An 18,144-nucleotide genomic window follows, 5' to 3' on the forward strand; every position below is an offset into this window, starting at 1 on the left:
CCTCCCGGGCCACCTCCATCTGGCCCGAGTCACCTCGCTCCTGGAGGACTCTAACAGTTCCCTCCCCCTGCCAACTTCCCCCCATGCCACCCCACAGAGCCATTTTCTGAAAACAGAAATCTAATCAGATTGTTCAACTGACTAAACATCTTTCTTTTTTAAAGATTTATTTATTTGACACAGAGAGAGACAGCGAGAGAGGAACATAAGCAGAGAGAGAGGGAGAAGCAGGCTCCCCACTGGGCAGGGAGCCTGATGCAGGACTCAATCCCAGGATCCTGGGATCACGACCTGAGCTGAAGGCAGAGGCTTAACGACTGAGCCACCCAGGCGCCCCTGACTAAACATCTTAGGAAGTCCCAGCACCTCTGGTGGTGAGCATTGTCTCATGTGGCCAACTTACCTCCAAAAGAAAAATCGACTTTACTCAAAGTCCAGTGGAGGAGGCACCCCAAGGCTGGGATTGCTGTCCCCCCAGCGAGGCCGGTCCCTCCACAAGACCCCCCAACTCAGAGTGTCTGTTCCCAGGGCCTGGCTGGCGGCTGGAGGCGGAGCGGTGCCCGTGGGAGTGGGGTGTCCTGGCCACACTGAGCGGACCGCCCCGCACACTTCTGTGCAAACCTCCAGTCACCTACCAAATGCCAGGCATGGGACAAAGAGCAGAACAAGAAGAAGCCCAATTTTTTTCCTAGACAGACAAATCTGGGTTCAAATCGTGGCTCTGCCTCCAAGTGAATACATCACCATGAGGAGATCACTTCAGGGCTCCAATGCTGGTCTCCTCACTGTCACAGGGGAAAGGCGATACTACCCTGCTTACGTCAAAGCACGGAGACCTCCCCCTGCCCCACGCATGTTCACACACTGCCACCGCTCTGCTCACTTGCCTGGAAGCCCTTCGTCTCCCATCCAAAGTAACCAGACATTTCCCCAAGGTGCACCTGGGACACACGGTTAATCCCCCAACTCGAACTGCCCGTCTGCCCCGAAGCCCTACATCATTAACCGAGACCGGCCTCCCCCGCCGCTGCCCTGCCTCTCCTCTCACAGCTACGGACCTTGGAAAGCAGCCCAGCACCAATGCACCTCAGATGAGTTACGGGACTGGCCGTTAGGATGACGACAGAAGCATGAATTTCCTCATCAAAGCCCAAGAGCACCAGGTGGTCCAAACAGGCCCATGGGGCTCGGCAGGAGGTGCTGCTCCCGGGGAGCCGGACCTGACCCTGGCCATGGGCTGGTGCCTCTGACTGAAATTACCAGGAAGTATTTGTCCAGGTCTCCGTCAACTGATGGAACTGTAAATAGTTGGGAACGCTAAGTGGGGCAGGAAGCCATCTCTGGATATGGATTTAGGATTTCCCACTGGGGCCCGGGTAGCAGGGTGTGGGGGAGGCGGGCGGTGGTAGAGCTCGTGGCCTGGGGGCTCGGCTGCCCTCCCCGGCCAGTGGTTCCTGGAGGCCAAGGGCCTGTGTCCACACAGACTGATGGGATCTGCCCCAGTGAGCACCAGCCTTGGATCCGGGAGGAGTGGGGACAGCCCTGCATGGGGGGCCAGCGACAGGGACCCCCGAGAGCCCTGGTGGTTCCGGGCCACTCTGACTTGGCAGAGGCAGTGGAGGCTTCGCACAGAGAGGCTCCCAAGGCTCCGACAGGCACCCCAGGCTCGTGGACAAAACACCTGCTCTGCGCTCGTTGAATGCATGCCACGTCCCAGGACTAGGCTACAGACCTGCAGAGTCACCAGATTCATCCTTTTCACCATCTACTCTATCAAATGCAGGTATTAAAAGTACTGAGTTTTTATCTCATTTAAACAGCTCATGGGGCGCCTGGGTGGCTCAGTGGGTTAACCCTCTGCCTTCTGCTCAGGTCATGATCTCAGGGTCCTGGGATAGAGCCCCGCATCGGGCTCTCTGCTCAGCAGGGAGCCTGCTTCTTCTCTCTCTGTGCCTGCCTCTCTGCCTACTCGTGATCTCTGTCAAATAAATAACTCAAATCTTAAAAAAAGAAAAAGAGAAAAAAGAAGGTATCTACTCTGGGTGCCTGAGTGGCTCAGTTGGTTAGGTGTCTGCCTTCAGCTTGGGTCTTGATCCTGGGGTTCTGGGATGGAGCCCCGTGTTGGGCTTCCTGCTCAGCAGGGAGTCTGCTTCTCTCTCTGCCTCTGCCCCTCCCCCTGCTTGTGCTCTCTCTCTGTCAAATAAATAAGTACACTCTTAAAAATAAAAAGGTATCTGCTGTCCAAAGGAACCACAGTGAGGTCATACACTACTGGCCTGGGGAGCCTCCCCTGGAGGGTGCTCTCCAGGGCACGGTGCTGCGACCACGGCTGGCGTCGGGGACACCAGATGTTCCTGAGTCTGTGCCTTCTCCTCCCTTCCCACGGAGACACCACAACATGCGGCATGGGCACCAGGCAAAGGCTACCCCTTGGGACAGGGCAGTCAGGGCTCCTACATGCAGACACATAGGAGCATCTGAAAGGCACCTGAACCAGAAGGTAAGAGGAGTCTGCTCTGGGGGAACCAGCTTGTAGCTCACTTGAGACACAGGTGGAGGGGACACCTTGGACACGGGGTAGTAAGGACACCGAAGCAGAAGACTGGTGAGAGGCACGTGGGGATGGGGACATCCTGACCCATAAGAAATACACACATTCATTCAGATGAGCAAAACACACTCCTCACGTTTACTGGTTTCAGTCCACAGTTCCTGGCTCATGGCTCCCCAAATCTCTGGAATCTCCTGAGCTACCCTTGGGACCATCTTCTGCTGGCCTCCTGGTTTCCATTCCTAAAGTCACTTCAGAGCCACCCAGGCGCCCAGGGGATCTTGTTACTCACAATGAGCCCTTTCCCATGGGGCGCCTGGGTGGCTCAGTGGGTTAAGCCTATGCCTTCAGCTCAGGTCACGATCCCAGGACCCTGAGATCGAGCCCTGCATCGGGCTCTCTGCTCAGCAGGGAACCTGCTTCCCCTGCCTCTCTGCCTACTTGTAATTTCTGTCTGTCAAATAAATAAATAAATGAATTAAAAAAAAAAAAAAAAGATCCCCTTTCCCACAATGACTGGGCTTGTGTTACTGAGGTGATTTTGGAAAGCACCTCAAAATGGGGATTGGTGGCCCAAGGAACTCTCAGTACCCCCAATTTCCAGGCAGGGGAGAAGAGGGCTTCAAAGAACATTTCCCAGTGCCACCATGCTGGGCCCCAAGCTCCACTCCGGGAGGACAGAAACTCCTTTAAGACCTCACCCGATGCATCCCCTCAAGGCGGCTGGTTTGTCTCCTCTGCTCCCTCTGTCAGGCCGCACCCATCTAACGAGTCCGTGGGGTTCCCGAGTCGCTGTGGGTCACTCCAACAAAGTAATCAAACCCCAGGAGGACTCACAGCTGGTCCGTCAGGAGCACAGGGGACACCCTGGACTTGACACTGGCATGTGTCGGGGGGCAGTCTTGTGGGGCTGAGCCCTTCCCCTGTGGGATCTGACGCCCACTTCAGGCGGACAGTGTTGGAGGAAGCCGAACTGCAGGCCGCCCCGCCGGTGCGCAGAGAACTGTGGGGGTGGGGACCCACGCTCCGCCCGCAGTGGGCTGGGGTGCGGAGCCTGAAAGAAGTGTGTCGGTTGTCAATGTGCACAGAGATGACCTAGAAAACGTAACACTTAGATCCCAGGCTGGGGGGTCAGGGTAGGGCCCAAGATGCCTGCGTGTCCAACGAGCTATCTGGTGCTGCTGACGCTGCTCTGGGACCGGGCTGCAGGCGGACAGGCAGGCGCCCTCAGGCTGCCAGGGAAGACGGCTGGCAGACTCGGCTTGCTTGTCGGCAACTGGCACGCAGGGAGCGGGGGCGGGGGGTGGCCTGCGACTAATGTAGCACCTTCTTGCGGGGAAGGAGCGCGAGGGGCCTGACAGCAACCTGCTCTCACCGACACACAAGGGCTCTGGGCAGTGTCGCTGGCCAGGCCGGGAGCGCAGCAGGTGGGGGCTGGCGCTCGGCTCCGCCGGGCGGGAGGCCAGGTGCCCCCCAAGGCTCGCTGCGTCCCAGCCGCGACAGGGCACCTGTGGGAAGGCCTGCAGACCCGCTTACGTGGGTCCTCAGCTCGGACTTCAGCCCTTTGGCTCCTTTCCGGAGACGCTGGCCACGACGCCCCTGCAGCCTGCCGCCCACCCCCACTGGCGAGAGAATGCCAGTCGGTTTCCTGTACAAAGCACCCCCACGGGTGCCCGGCGCCCGCTGCCAGCCCACAGCGTCCCCCCGCTGGATTTGACTGCAGGCAACCGCCCCCTTTTCCATCGATACCAACCCCGGCAGCCACACGACCTGCCCTCTGGCTGGACGGCTTCGTGCCCCTCAGCCTCAGGAGCAGATTCTGTGGGGACGCCGGGGTCGCTCAGTCATGATCCCAGGGTCCTGGGTTGGAGCCCTGCTGGCTCCCTGCTCAGTGGGGAGCCCGCTTCTCTCTCTCCCGGCCACCCCCCTGCTTGTGCACACGCACTCTCTCTCACAGATACGTAAAATATTAAAAAAAAGGGGGGGGTAATGATTCTTTGGTGGATACAGGTTACTGAAGCCAGGGAGACATTTCTGGGCTTAGGGCAGACCGAATTTTGAAAGAGAAGCTCTTTCCTCCGGGACAGTCCGGGGCTTGCCGCAACGCTCCTGGCGTCCTGACGTCCTAGCCCAGTCACACCACAGAAACCCTGAATTCCTCAGTTGGCTGAACTGCCTTGTTTCCATTTTTGCTTAATGTCAGGGTTTCACTTCTGTCACTTGCAACTAAGGGTCTGCACCGGAGGGATCTAAGTCACAGCAGTGACGTTCACTCATTCTACCTTATCAGGAGTCCATCCTAACTGTCCCAGGAACATTTTAATGTTTAATTTTAAATACCTTGACCCAAAGGTAAAAGCCCTCAGGACCGGATCTCTGACTCTGTGGAGATCCTGTCGGACACAGAGGCTGCCCCTGGCGCCCCTACCTGTCTGGTCAGGCTGCCTCCGAGGTTCATGGTGCCGGAGCCGGATTTGTTGGTCTGCAGCCAGAGCATCACGGTGGAGGTCAGCTTGTAATGGGCGGTGCGACCGCTGGATTTCTCCTGTGGCAGGAGACGGAGGTCAGAACCCCAGGGTTGAGCCTGAGCTGGGGTCATTCTCACATGTCCCTTCCTTGGATGTGGGGCCACAGCACGAGCTTATAAAACCGTGGCTGGTCTCTAAAGGGACCAATCTGCAACCACAGGGTCTTTATCGTTAGTGACCACTGCAATCCCGATTTATCTTAATCGAACTGGCTCTGGGGCATTCTAGGAGTGACCGGGGTTTACGTATCACAGCATCCTCCCACTGCTTCAAGAGACAGGTCCGGCCGGGGAGTGTACCTGCACTTCTACCACGTGGATGGAATCCCAGCAGCCCTTGATCTTCTTGGATCCGTCTCCAGCCTTCTTTATGAGAATCACTCCAGCAAAGCCGTGATCCAGATCCCAGAGGTAGACAGATGAGACGCCGCCTTCAAAATACCTGCGGGAAACAGGCCCACGTGCCCATGAGACGCCAAAAGCCAGTCAGATTACAGATCAGCCCAGGGCTTCATTCGGCAAAGCTTCTCCTGAATGTCTGGAAGGAAGGCCCCTCCCTCCCTCCCTCCCTGTGATGGTTCCGGGCCGGACTCTTGTGCATGTCCCGAGTACCTGCTGGTTGGGGGCAGGGGTCCCGGAAAGACCAGGGGCTCAGGATGAACTCGAGTTCGAGCTCCGCTAACTCAAGCTTTGCCGTCTTGGGCAAGCTTACAAAACCTCTCTGGCTTCACGTGCCTTCCAGAGGAAGGACGCAGCAGCGTGTGTGACATGGGACAGGCACTCGACGGGCGTCACTGCTACCTCCCGGGATGGCTATTTCACAGGGGCATAAAGGGGAAAAAACCCAGAGTAGCACACTCCTCCCCACCCCGAACCCCCCCAACCCTCCCCACCTCCCTCCAAGCCCCCGCTGCCTGGGTTTCTGTTGGTCTTTTGGAGCCGGAAATGAAGAGCTGAGCTTAGGGCAGAGCTCCATACTCAGGTCTGAGTCGACACGGAAAAATTCCTAAGAACAAACACAAGAAAAGGCCAGAGGAGAAAGGAAATCAGGCCAGGGTCCCAAATCCAAGAGACTCCAGGCGACAACATGGCAGGGCCGGGCTGCCGGGGGCGAAGGTGGGTCACCAGCTGCCGTGTGGGGCCTCAAACTCCGCCGACGACCAACCGGAACGCTGGAAAACACGCGTCTCTGTGGCCTGGCATGTTTTTTACCAGCGCGTCTATGGCCTCTCTGACCCCAATTAACCTCGGCATCCACAGCGTGGCAGGCACGCTGGGCCCCGCCAGGAGGGCGCTATCGCGTATGAGTGCAGGCTCAGACACGGAGGAGCCGGGCCGGCAGCACGCGTGTGGCAGTGAGCAGGGGCTGTGTGTGGGGGGGTGCGGCTCGGGCCCCCCACTACCAGCCGCGGCCGCACCTTCCCCAGCCACCAACTCTTTATTAAGTGCTCCCAGGGACCAACCATCTGAACTGGTCCTTCATTTCATTATGAAATAAGAACGGTAATACCTATTTTATAGGACTCTTGAGATACAAAAAAAATAGGAAAGTAAATAATCTGACCAAAGACTATTATTGATTTTAGTAACAAAAATAAGTACTAAAAATAAACAGGTCCGTGAATTCTCAATAAAGCTGTTCCATAATAAAAATATACATGATTAACGCTAACATTTCGAGAATGTGGGTGAAGAGTACACAAGAATTCTTTGTAACAATCGGAGCAAAGGAAGCCTCTTTCCCCGTGAGAACCACAGCCTCCTGCTGAGCCATAAGGGGCCACGGGGCCAACCCACTGCAGGGCCCGTGAGGGCCCAAAGGCTGCACACAAGGTCTGCTCCCCTGCCCACTGGGGTTCCAGCCCGCCGCAGCCACCACGTCCTGTCCCTGCCTCTCCGTCCCCACAGGCTCCATGGTGATTAAGCTGTCCAATAAGATTCACCCCACTGCCTACCCTCACAGCCCCGGTCACCCTGGGAGGTGGGGCTGGCGCAGTGGACGCCCGGTGAGTGGGCCTGCTGGACAGACGCACGGAGGGACCAGCCCCAGGCCAGTGCAACGCAGAGCACACACACGATGGGCGGGTGGACGTGGAACAGAACTCAGAGATCCAAGTTCCCTAGGAGTCACACCAGCACCACTGAGGGAAGAGCAGCCCAGCTAACGTGATCCCAGTCCTGCCGGACACAGAGGGCTGCTCCAGCACTCGGCTTCCCCCTTGGTTGGCTTGTAGGGAGAGCAGCCCCACATCAAAAGGGAAGCAACAGCTCTAAATCTGCAGCTTCTCTCATGCTGGTCTGAAGGAAGGGCCAATAATCCCTTCTTGCCGCTGGCCATCCAGGAGTAAAGGCAGACACCCAGTGGTCGTTCTCCCCCTTCTGCTCCCCACAGCGTGTAGCCCGATCCCCATGACCAGAGAGCGGCACTGGTCTTGTCTAAGGCCCCACGCCCTCTGTGTGCCAGGATACCAGGGAAAGCAGGCCAGGCTGCCCCAGAAGGGAGCCCAGAGAGACTCTGGGGACCCAAGAGCCCCTGATGATGTCCCTGGAGAGCTGCTCCAAAGCGCCAGGCATCTGCAGTCCATCCCCTCTGTCCTGTCCCTTAGATTTATTTTCTTCCGGAAAATGAACAACCGCATTATGTTTTATAAGGTGGAACTGGCCGTTTCCACTCCAACGCCCCACCCAGTGGCCCGGCTCCCACTCCGGGCAGCTTCTCCCTGGCATCCTCAGCTTCCTCTGTGGGCCACAGTGACCGGACCCAAGGTGCCAAGATGCTGGAGACCTGGAGGGCAAAATGCAAACTTAACTCTGACCTCTGCTGCTCTTCTTTTCTCCAAAACTAAGCAATTCATTGCAAGGACATTCTAAAACAGGGAACAGAACACCATACATCAACTTATCCCATAAATCTCATTTTTCCAAATCCCCTTCCAGTCTTTGTCCAGATGCCTAACTTTTACGGAACGACAAGCAGAGCCACGGTGCCGTGTTGAGTGCAGCCTCCGTGCTTGGCAGGGACTCGTTAGCGCTTCTCCGGGGAGCCACACGATCTCGGTAATTGTTTTTCGCAGCTGAGGTCGCATTCCACCAGCTAGTACCCTAATTTACAGTAGATCGGATCTGCCACAAAGGAATGGCAGCCGAGTCGGAGGCGATGCTGTCGTCCTGGCTTGGAATCTACTCCCTCTCCCGTAGTCAGGGTGTTCCTTAGCGGGGTGAGGCGGGCGTGCTGAGACCGGGGCTCCGCAGGCAGGGCCCCGACACCACAACAATTCAACAACGGACCCGCATTCCATTCACCAAAAGGCATCTCCAGAGACCGGGGCAGCAGCAAGTCTCAACCTGATGCTCCAAGACAAAGGGAGCACAGGACTGTGCCACAAGGAAGGGCCGGTTCGGGGTCTCCCAGAAACACCAGCCTCTCTGGCAAGTGCCGTCAGGGCCGTGGTGAGCAGGCCGGTGGCAGGGTGACTGCGGGGCATACAGACAGCCCCCCATTACATGGTTTACGGCTCTGCTCTGCGAGTGAAGCATTAATTAAAGAGGGACCTCAACAAGTTTTTGAAAATTTATTCTTACCTACTGTACTTTGATCATAATGACATGAAACAGGAAAAAAATAATTTTTATGTGGCTCACATTTATGAGTTTTTACATAAAGGCTTTTGTGGGTATTTTAAGAATGTGCTAAAATGTTGTCTGAAACCACATGAAGCCATCTGAGGAGTCGCCCGCCAGAACTAACAGCTCACACATGGAAGCACTTTAACTGGCCTTTGTATACTTAATGAGTCAAATAGTATTAATATTGTTTAAACGCTAACATGCCATTCCAATAAGGTGGCTCCACCACTGCCACCGCCCCGCGCCTGGGCCCTTGCACATCGACGTGAACCAACGACCAAATGGGGCCCGGGACCGAGAGCGGGCTACAGAGGAAGCCACCTGGCCCTACCCAGGGCTCTGCCAGTTCTGGATCGCTTCATAGGCCCCAGCCATGGAGGGCGGGGGGACAGGTCCGGCACCGAAGGCCACGGCACTGCTGTGTGAGGCAAGGCCCGGAGTTCCTGCGGTGAATGCGCTGGTCAGAGAACGTTACTGCACAGAGGCCCAAAGACAAAAGCACAGGCTCTTCTTAGGCCTGAAACCCACAGCCAGTGAAGAGGTAAATGACCCTGGAGGAGCACCCCAGCCCCTGGGAGGGCTTGACCCATGAGGCAGCGGGGCCTTGGGAAGCTCCAGGAACACAGCTGGGGGAGAACGACAGACCGGAGTCCGACAGAGGAGCAAACCCATTCAACCACACACAGTCTCGGCAGCTTCCAACACCTTCCCAGTAACGGAAAACACTAACTTTCTGGTTTTTTTTTTCCACTTGCCCCCCCGCCCAATATTTTATTTGTTTAAATGATTTTTCTCAAAGAAAACTCTGCTCCCAACATGGGGCCCGAACTCACGACCCAGAGCTCAAGGGTCGCGGGCTCCACTGCTGGGAGTCAGCCAGGCGCCCCGAGGGTGAAGGTGCCCTAAGGCAAATGGAAGGGCAGGGAATTCAGACAGCGGGCACCAAGGAGCCAGGGTAGCTGTGCGCTGGCTCCCGAAGTCAGGCCATCTGGAAACCGTACTCGATTTCAACACGCAGATACGGGCTCTGTAAGCTCAGGATCAGGGCCCCACCGACCCAAGCTGGTCAGGGAGCACGTGGCAGGGCTAGCTCTGCAGTAGCACAATGACAATGAAGCACCTGGTCACGTTTACACTCTATCATCAGATCCCTGAACGTGGACCAACTAAAAGGCCAACGTGCCAGTTAATGGTCCTGTCCTCGGAGTTCAGCATCGTTTCTCCCAGAAAATGACTCCTGCTCTTGAATCATGTCACAATCACGGACACGGATTCTGTGTCCATAATTCTTCAACTATAGGACCCCCCCCCACCAAGGGGGACGGGGAGAAAAGAGGGAAAACATAACACTTCCTGCGCAAAATGACCTACTTCACCAAAGAGAGGAGGAAAGAAAATACCCCAGCCCCCGAAGCTTTATGGAGTGTGCGAAGCCAGGCCGTGTGTGAAGCCCTAGCACGGACGCTTGTTCCGGGAGCGTGAGCTGTGAGCCTGCATCACCCAAGCCCCAGTCTCCGCCAACACCGAGCTGCACACCCAACGGGGAAGATGGGACTGGAAAGGGCTGTGACGTCGTTGGCTTTCACTCCTTCCTTTCAGATCCCCTCCAGGGAGAAGAGCCAAACCTGTGCTCCCAAGATGGAGGCCCTCAGCAGGTGAGGAGTCACCTGCCACGACCCTCCCGGTTCACCCCAGCCAGGACACACCTGCTGGGGCCCGGCCCCGGCTGGCTTCACTCAGATGTGACCTTTTTGCCACATGGGAGCTGGGCCAGGAGGCTGGAACAGACGCAGAGGCCCATGCCATCACTCCCAAGCCCCCAAGACAAGTCTGGGGCATCATAAGGTGAGCACCCCCCTCCCCCGATGCTGGAGTGTGAGGGGGCGTCACTGAATATGCCAAGAGAAAGGTAAGGAATATTTATTTGGCACCAGTGTGATGCCAAAGACTGTTTTCCCATTTGCAAAACGAAGGAGCTGGATTGTAGGCTCAGGGGTCATGTCCAGTCTGTTGTGCTTCTGGGGTCTCGCCGAGGAGCAGCAGTGAGACTTGAGGGACACTCTTTACTGTGCCTGGCACTTGGTCATGACAGTGACAAGGAGGTCACGTGGGCCCTTGTTCCAACGGAAACCCCCATGCTCGCGGACTGAGTGTATGGCAAAGACAAGGAGAACAAAACCCCGAGGCAGAGCCACTCCACCAGTGGCTGGGGTTTGGCCCCAGAACAACACCTCCTTGTGTCCTCCCAGCCTAAAACAGAGACTGGAGTTGCCAGCCACCAGCAGCAGTCTGGTTTTTTGGTCATCCTTAAAAACATCCTTACAACCTAAAAAGGCACCTGGTACGCACAGGTGGGAACAATTCAGTTCTACACCGGGGAAAAAGAAAAACCTCCCATTTGCCTGGAGAGGCGTCTAACACCTGGCCTCCTTCCTCGCAGCGCAGACCAACATTCCTTCCTCACTGGCTCCAAACCAGTCACCACGAGAGGCTAAGCATCCTCCCTGCCTGACAGAGGGAGGTGGGTGCTGCCCAACACATGCGGCTTCTGGAGAGCCCACAGAGAGCCAGAGGAGACAGGCCGATGGCCATGACTCTGAGGGTCTGGGGACTGTAGGCTCTCCCCGCCACGCTGGTATCCCAGCTTCTGCTGGGGGCGCATCCGTGAACCTTGGTGGAGGCGGCAGGAAGCGCGCAGGAAACCGCAAGACGTTCATAGCCACCGGTGGCCTTCTGAGTCCCCAGGTCTCTCTCTCTGAGCCGAGAAGGGCACAACTCCTCCCTCCTCCTAATCTTAGCCAAGGTCTCGCCTGCCCTGTCAGCATGGTCCTAGCCGCACTTCCCTGGGGGCTGCCGTTGGCTCTGCCCAAAATGGAGAAAGGCGGGCACCTGGCTCTGGGCTGGCAGATGCGTGCTGAGACCCCAACTGTCCTTGTGCGTCTTCACCACGGTTTGCAGCACAAGTCCGAGCCCGTCCGTGGACACAGGACAGCTATTCTGCAGAAATGCCCTCCAGGACACACAGGTGGCCCGTCCTGAGCAAGCACACCGACTGGCGCAGGCACGTGTGGCTTTCATGCCGCTCGCCCGTCGATGCGCCATCTGGATCCCAGCTGCAGCCCTTTACAGTCCGTCACGGGGTTTTTATAGTTTTCTACTTGCAGACACACCACGAAGGCCTCTCTAGAAACAAGGGAGCTGCTGCAGGGGCTCCAGACCTGGCTCTGGGACCCGAGCGAGCCGTCCACGCTTGGCACCACTGCGACCATCTCCTGGCTGTCCGGGCCCCTGATGACAATCCTGCCGCCCCGCTTGGCCCACGACTCGAGAATGTCGACGACCCAGGCCTTCTGGAGGTGCAGACCCACCGCTCTCATCCAGGAGCTGCCACTGGTGGGAGCCCATTCTGTGTCAAGGGCTCTGAACACATTAAGTTAAGAAAACCAAAACCCAGAGAGTGAAAAAAAGGTGCCCCAGCCATGTGGCCGAGAAGAGGGCCACTGGGACCAGCCCTGGGGTCTGGCTGGCCGCGTGTGCGAGGGCTACCACAGCAGTGCAGGTGGGCAGCTGGGCTCGGGACCTTGGTTCAGACTGAGAGGTTGAATTTGGTAAAGATGAACACACACCCACAACCATGCTGCTGTATGCGGTGCTAGTTCAAGGTCAGGGAGAAAGTCAGGGGAATAAAGGATACTATACTGAGCGGCCGGGAGGTGGGACCTCACCACTGAGCACCCCGCTCTGGGATGTCAGTGAAGGAGGGTCCCCCACCTCAATGAGGCCACGAGGGCCTACTGGCTGAACCTTCCTAAGACCACCCACCCTGGACCCCGCACAAAGCAGCCTCCTGACCAAGATGGGTCTACCAGGAGCCTGGGAGGCAGCTCAGCCAAGAGCACAGCTTGACCATCGGATGGACCTGGGCACTCCTTCCACACGGCGTTGGCACTCCAGCACGTGGATCGGCACAATCCAGAGTGTGACCGTGTGCCACGAAGTTTCAAGAACCCATAAGTTCTAAAGGAATCAGAGTCCCTGATGCTGATGATCTGCAGGACCGTGTTTGTTAACAAAAAGGTGTTTTGCACACTCCTGCTTTTCGTTCAACTTTGTTTTAGCAGATGAAAGTCAGACGGTGCTCGCCACGCCACGGCCACCAAACCCAGAGCTGCAGCCTTAGGATGCCAGCCGGAGGGGTCCCATCCCTGGCCTGCAGGCTGGGGGCATCCTGCAGGCTCGTCCAGACCCTCTCTTTAGGGGCTCAAGAAACTGTGGCAGGCAACACCTCTGCTTCAGAGCGGAGGCATGGGCGAGCTGAAACTCAACACTGTCAGGGCAGGACACAGGCCAGCTCAGCACCTCCATCCCCTGGAAAGCCAACAGGACCCTCTCGACCTGTTTCCCTAGTCAGTTACAACAGCACAACCGAGCGGGGCCCAGGTTTCCCCATTAAGTGCTTCCAGCACTTTCACACAAGCCTGAGGAGTAGCAAGCCGGAGTCCCGCAGCAGGCGGGGCAGTTCTCAGAGGCCCTCTGTACGCATGGCTGAAGAGACAAATAATACATGCGAAAACCCAAGTACTAATTACGCTGCCGACAAGTGAAAAGCCAGACGCAGACCCCGGCCCCGCCCGCAGTCCCCGGAGCGCAGCACATGCGGCACGCGGGGCCCGTCACAGGGCCTGCCGGAGACCTTCCTATCTGGAAGAGGTCCCACACCTCTGGGCAGGAACAAAAAGTGTTCTGCATCACGAGCCATCAGACCTCTGGGCAGGCGCAGGGACAGAGGGCAGAGGGGCCAAACCAAATGGCCCAGGCCCCATCTAGCAGAAGCTTCCTGCACGATCCGCCACCCCTTCACGCCTGCCTGCTCAGTGCTTTCCCCCACCTCCTGGGGGGCTGGAGTTGTGACTCCGGAGACCGAAGGTAATGGCCAGCTGTTTCTGGTCGTGGAGGCACTGGGCGACCTTAAGCTACAGATTTCACGCAGCCAGGCTGAGGGACGAGTAGTTAGGACCAAAGCCATCCTCCCCCTGCTCCTGCCAGGCAGCACGGTGGTGCCTGGGCTCTTCATGACCACCCAGGGCTCAGTGATTCACTGAGAGGCTCACGGGGCTCAGCACGGAATCTTGCCACCACGAGTCATTCCAGCTGAAAGCGACTGGGCAGGAGCAGCCAAAGGAGAGGCAGGAGGGAAGAGTCCTGAGGAAACCGGACGCGAGTCAGCGAGAGCATGCGGCTCCTCCAGGGCTCGCACACAACACGCTTCGTTCCCCCAGCAAGTGTGCGACACTGTCTGCAGGGACGCCCACGGACTTGGCGACCAGGGTCTTTACTGCCAGAGTGCTGTCGGCCTAGCACACAGAATTCCAGGCTCCCAGAAGGGAAGCAGGAGCTCGGCATGAACCACTATGTTTGCGTGAAGAGTTGAAGCACCACGAGCCATTCTTATCAAGGAAAGGTAGGGACCCTCCAGAAAGCCAAGTTCCTGGACACCAGCCGAGGCCAGCGCTACAAGGGCAGGAGTCCCACACTGGCTACTCGAACTCTCTCCTGCACCAGGGCAAACCCAGTGTCATCGGCGCACAGTTCCACCCCTTCCTAAAGTCAGGCTTCGCTGCCTCCCTGCCTGGGTGTGTCCTTCCCAGCGCCTGGGAACAGAGCAAGCACTTCGTCTGCTTTGCTCCCTTCCTCCTGTGTGCACCTGTACCTCTTCAAGCCCTGCAAAAATCTGAGCCCCACGACAGCAGGGGCTGTCCCTGACGCACTCCCCACTGTGCCCTGTGCTCAGAGCACGATGGGTTCTCAGTGTCTGCACAACGAGGTCGTAAATACTCGCCTGTCACCACAGATGGGAACTACTTCACTCCGTTTTCGAGACAGGATTTACTTGAGGTCTCAGGGTGGGCAGGGAGCAGAGGCCCAGCCAGAACGCGCAGCCTTCCACTGGGGCCGGTGATGCATTCCAGGGCCTGCTCCCTCACTGCGTCTGCACCCAAACACCCTGTGTCCACAGAACATAAGACAGCCACAGGATAACGACCATAAAATGAGACAATCCCGTCCTCCTGACAGCTCAAAGGTCACCACGTGGACCTGACAAGTCAGTGCAAGAGAAGCCTTGTAGGCCCCCCTCAGCCCCTAAGACAGCAGAACGACCTTGACCTCCTCAATGGATAAGGAAACGGAGGCTCAGAGAGTTCACTCACTGGCCCAAAGTCAGCGAGCGAGTAGGGCGGAAGACAGAATGAAGGCCAGGCCCTCTCGGGGCCCGGCTCCTCCCGACTGTGCAGCTGGCTGGACGGCGGTGGGCCTGAGACTTCTCCTAGGCTGTCTCCACCTCCTGTCTGAGCTGGTCCTCCCGCCACTGCCTACCTGCTGCCCCTGCTTCTGCTGCTCCCTTCTCTTCAGAAAAGCTCCCACTGCTTTCTGCAATTCCTACCAGGACAGACATGCTGAAATCCCCCAGGCCTGATGCTGACGTCCGATGAAAGTGGGGGGGTGGGGGTGGGGGGTGGGGTGGGGACCCGAGGGGCCCAGGGACAAGGCCTGGGAAGGCAGCCGGGAACATGGGAGTTTCCAGGACTCCCAAAACCACAGCAACGAACTTTCTTCACACATGAATAAGTATGCCCTGCCCTTCCAGAGTCAGCATTGCCCAAATGACAGAGGGCCAGAGAACAGGAGGAAGAGGCAGAAATAACCAGGATTCCAGCATGGCCCCAGAGAGAGGAGACAAGGCAGGGAGCTGGGGTCAAGGCCATCCACCAGGCAGCCTGGCCTCTCCCAGGGGCTCATGGATTTCTGGACTGCCACAGGGACGCCAGCCTTGTTTCATTCTGTAAACTTCTTCCAGACAAGAAGGTTGATTAGAAAAGCTAATTAAATCTTTTGAAGATTATCTCAGACCCGAAGCAAGGGAAGAACACAGAACGCCTTCCCGTCCTGCTCTGCCACCCCCCCAGACTCTGGCCTTCATTAAGCTTTGATTTCAATCAATTGCACACCCACTAAAATTAACTTATAAGGCCTATAAATTGCAACCGCATGTTTGAAGGTATTATCTGCTGCAAGCCAAGAGCCGAGGATTGCAGAGCACGGGGCAAGATGTCTGGCACAGATGGGAGTAATCATCTCTGGACGAAAGCAGTGCCAGCCCCTTCAGTCAGAACATCTGGTCTCAGCAGAATCCAGGCTGACAGAGGCAACAGTGAGACCCAACATGAAAGCCAGAGCTGGGACGCTTTCCCTGGGAACCCAAAAAAGTCAAAGTACTGATCCTGGGGTTCATGGCAGCCAACCGGTGGCTCACAGTGCAAGTGCGAGGTCTCCGGCAGCAGCAAGCGCCCACCCTGTGTTGAAGACCCCACTGCCGAGTCTCCCAAGAGCGACGTGCCGACCAACTTGTGGGGTTTTGTGACTGATGAGCTACCCTCGCTTGGGCCTAAAAAAGCAGTCAACTTTGCCAAGAAAGAATGTGAAGAGATCCCATGAGCCAGCCACCCAAGAGCCTGCCCCTTCTGCTACCTTCCCCGCTCCCTAGATGCCAGGCGTGTTCCGATGACATTCCCTGGACTGAGCTGGGCCCACGCTCAGAGGCAGAAAACTACACTGGGGCTTAGTAGAGAAGAATCGAGCAGGCTGGACGCTGGTGAACAGGATGGGAGGGCTCAGGGAAGGGCAGCGAGGAGTCAGCATGGCCCAAGAGCAGACCCCACCTGACCAGCCCGCAGAACAGGCTTGACATCCCTAAGCATGTGCAGCAGATGGACTACTTGAGCCGAAAACCAGGACTGCTTGGGTGGTGCAACCTACAGTTGTTGGACAGTCACTCCCCAGGGAAAGCTGCCACCACAGGCCCTTTCTGCCACTGACGACGGCAAAAAACACCACCAATAAACATGGTAGGGACTCAGGGAAGAACACAGTGAGGGAGCTGTGGAGAGTCAGACAAGCAGAGACTTTACTGGCTTCCAAGGGGCCCCGACTCGCCTCCTGCCCACACTCCGAAGGGAGGCACATTTCTTCACAATGGGTAAAGGGGTGTGCAGGCAGGGGAGGGGGCACCACGCCCCCACGGGAGTTAGAAGTGGAGGGCGTCCAGGTCCACCCATCCCTGGCTCCAGCTCCCTCCGTGTGACCATTCTGACCAGCTCCTGGGGAGACAGCGTGCTCTCCCTCCCTCTCTCTGGAAAAGCCTGGGCAGCTCTAGGTGCCCGGCCTGGATCACATTTCAGTTCTAGTCTCTGGCAGTCATCCTCCCAAGGAGAACATCAGCAGCAGAACAAGGTTAACGGGTCCACACGTAGGAGAAAGGTCAGGATGATAAAATCTCCCTACGAGGCCAGTCTTAGGGCATAAACCAGTGCGCATAAACCAGTGCGGTGGCAGAAAGAACACTTTAGGCATTTTTTTGTGTGTGGGGGGTGTTCGTGTATGTCCAGTCTCCACACCTTCAGAGAATGAAGCAGACAATCTCTGAGCCAAATTCAGTGCTCTTCCCAGCACAGCGAGGGCCCTTCCCAGCAGCAGTCCACACAACCAGAAGCTCTCCGAAGCATTCACCACAGGAGGATTTGAGCCTGAAGGCTGGAGCCTGGCAGCTTCAGTCACCTGAGAGGGTCAGTGGTCAAGAAGTCGAGCACAGGGTAGGCCCAGTCCTACCTCTGTGACCCACTGGGATTGAAGGAATCTGAAACATCTAGGGTCATCCGGACTCAAAGACCCAGTTAGCACAGGGGATACGTCTGCTCTTCCCGTTCCTCAACCCCCATGGGGTGGGTGCAGGCCAAGCTCCAGTTTGGAACCGGGTGCCCTGGAGAGGGCGGGCTTGCTCATCCCACCTTCCTGGACACAAGGGTGTGCCTGTTCCACGCTCACGGTGGCAGCACTCCCTCTTCTTCCCGAGCCTCCTGGCATCTCCCAACAGGCCTGGGACACGGCCACCTTGCCGGCTCCTCCTGCCGCAGCTCAGAATGCCTCCCCTCAGAGCAACCTTTGCCAGTGACAGGACAGGCGGAAGGAGAGCTCCGCGGCTTCCTTCCCTGGGGGTGACAATGAATGAGCCTTCCCACAGGAAGGAACTGAATGTGTCCCACACCCAACGTGGGGCTCAAACTCACAACCCGGAGATCCGGAGTCCTGCACTCTACCCACTGAGCCAGTCAGGTGCCCCTGGAATGCGTCTTTCTAATGGGAAGGGGTAGAGAGAAAGGATAGAGGGAAGGTGCGGCCTACTGCCCCTTCATCCTATGGAACAATCCGGTCCCTAGAACACCAGGTAACCACTGGCCTATGTTCAGTTCAAGGCAGAGACACGGCCTCTTAGGCCCTGACTGACTTCCCTCTGCTCCAAAACCACAGGAAAAAGAAGAGCTCACATTCTGGGCCCCATACCATGGTCACCAAAGTGGCCACCAACAACTCAGGGCACTCTGAG

The 18,144-nt window shown here is 57.2% G+C and overlaps 1 protein-coding gene across 2 annotated transcripts in view; it reads right to left on the reverse strand.

Moving 5' to 3' along the window:
* Nucleotides 1–18,144, reverse strand: part of CAPZB (capping actin protein of muscle Z-line subunit beta) — a 125,967-nt gene that overhangs the window by 11,721 nt on the left and 96,102 nt on the right. For both annotated transcript variants that reach the window (XM_044237304.1, XM_044237303.1), the window contains exons 5-6: nt 5,379–5,520; nt 4,980–5,096 (exon numbers count right to left, since the gene is read on the reverse strand). In XM_044237304.1, the coding sequence (XP_044093239.1) occupies nt 4,980–5,096; nt 5,379–5,520 (259 nt within the window). The remainder of the gene's footprint in view (nt 1–4,979; nt 5,097–5,378; nt 5,521–18,144) is intronic.

This window comes from Neovison vison, chromosome 2, assembly GCF_020171115.1.
Source record: "Neovison vison isolate M4711 chromosome 2, ASM_NN_V1, whole genome shotgun sequence".
Taxonomy (NCBI): domain Eukaryota; kingdom Metazoa; phylum Chordata; class Mammalia; order Carnivora; family Mustelidae; genus Neogale; species Neogale vison.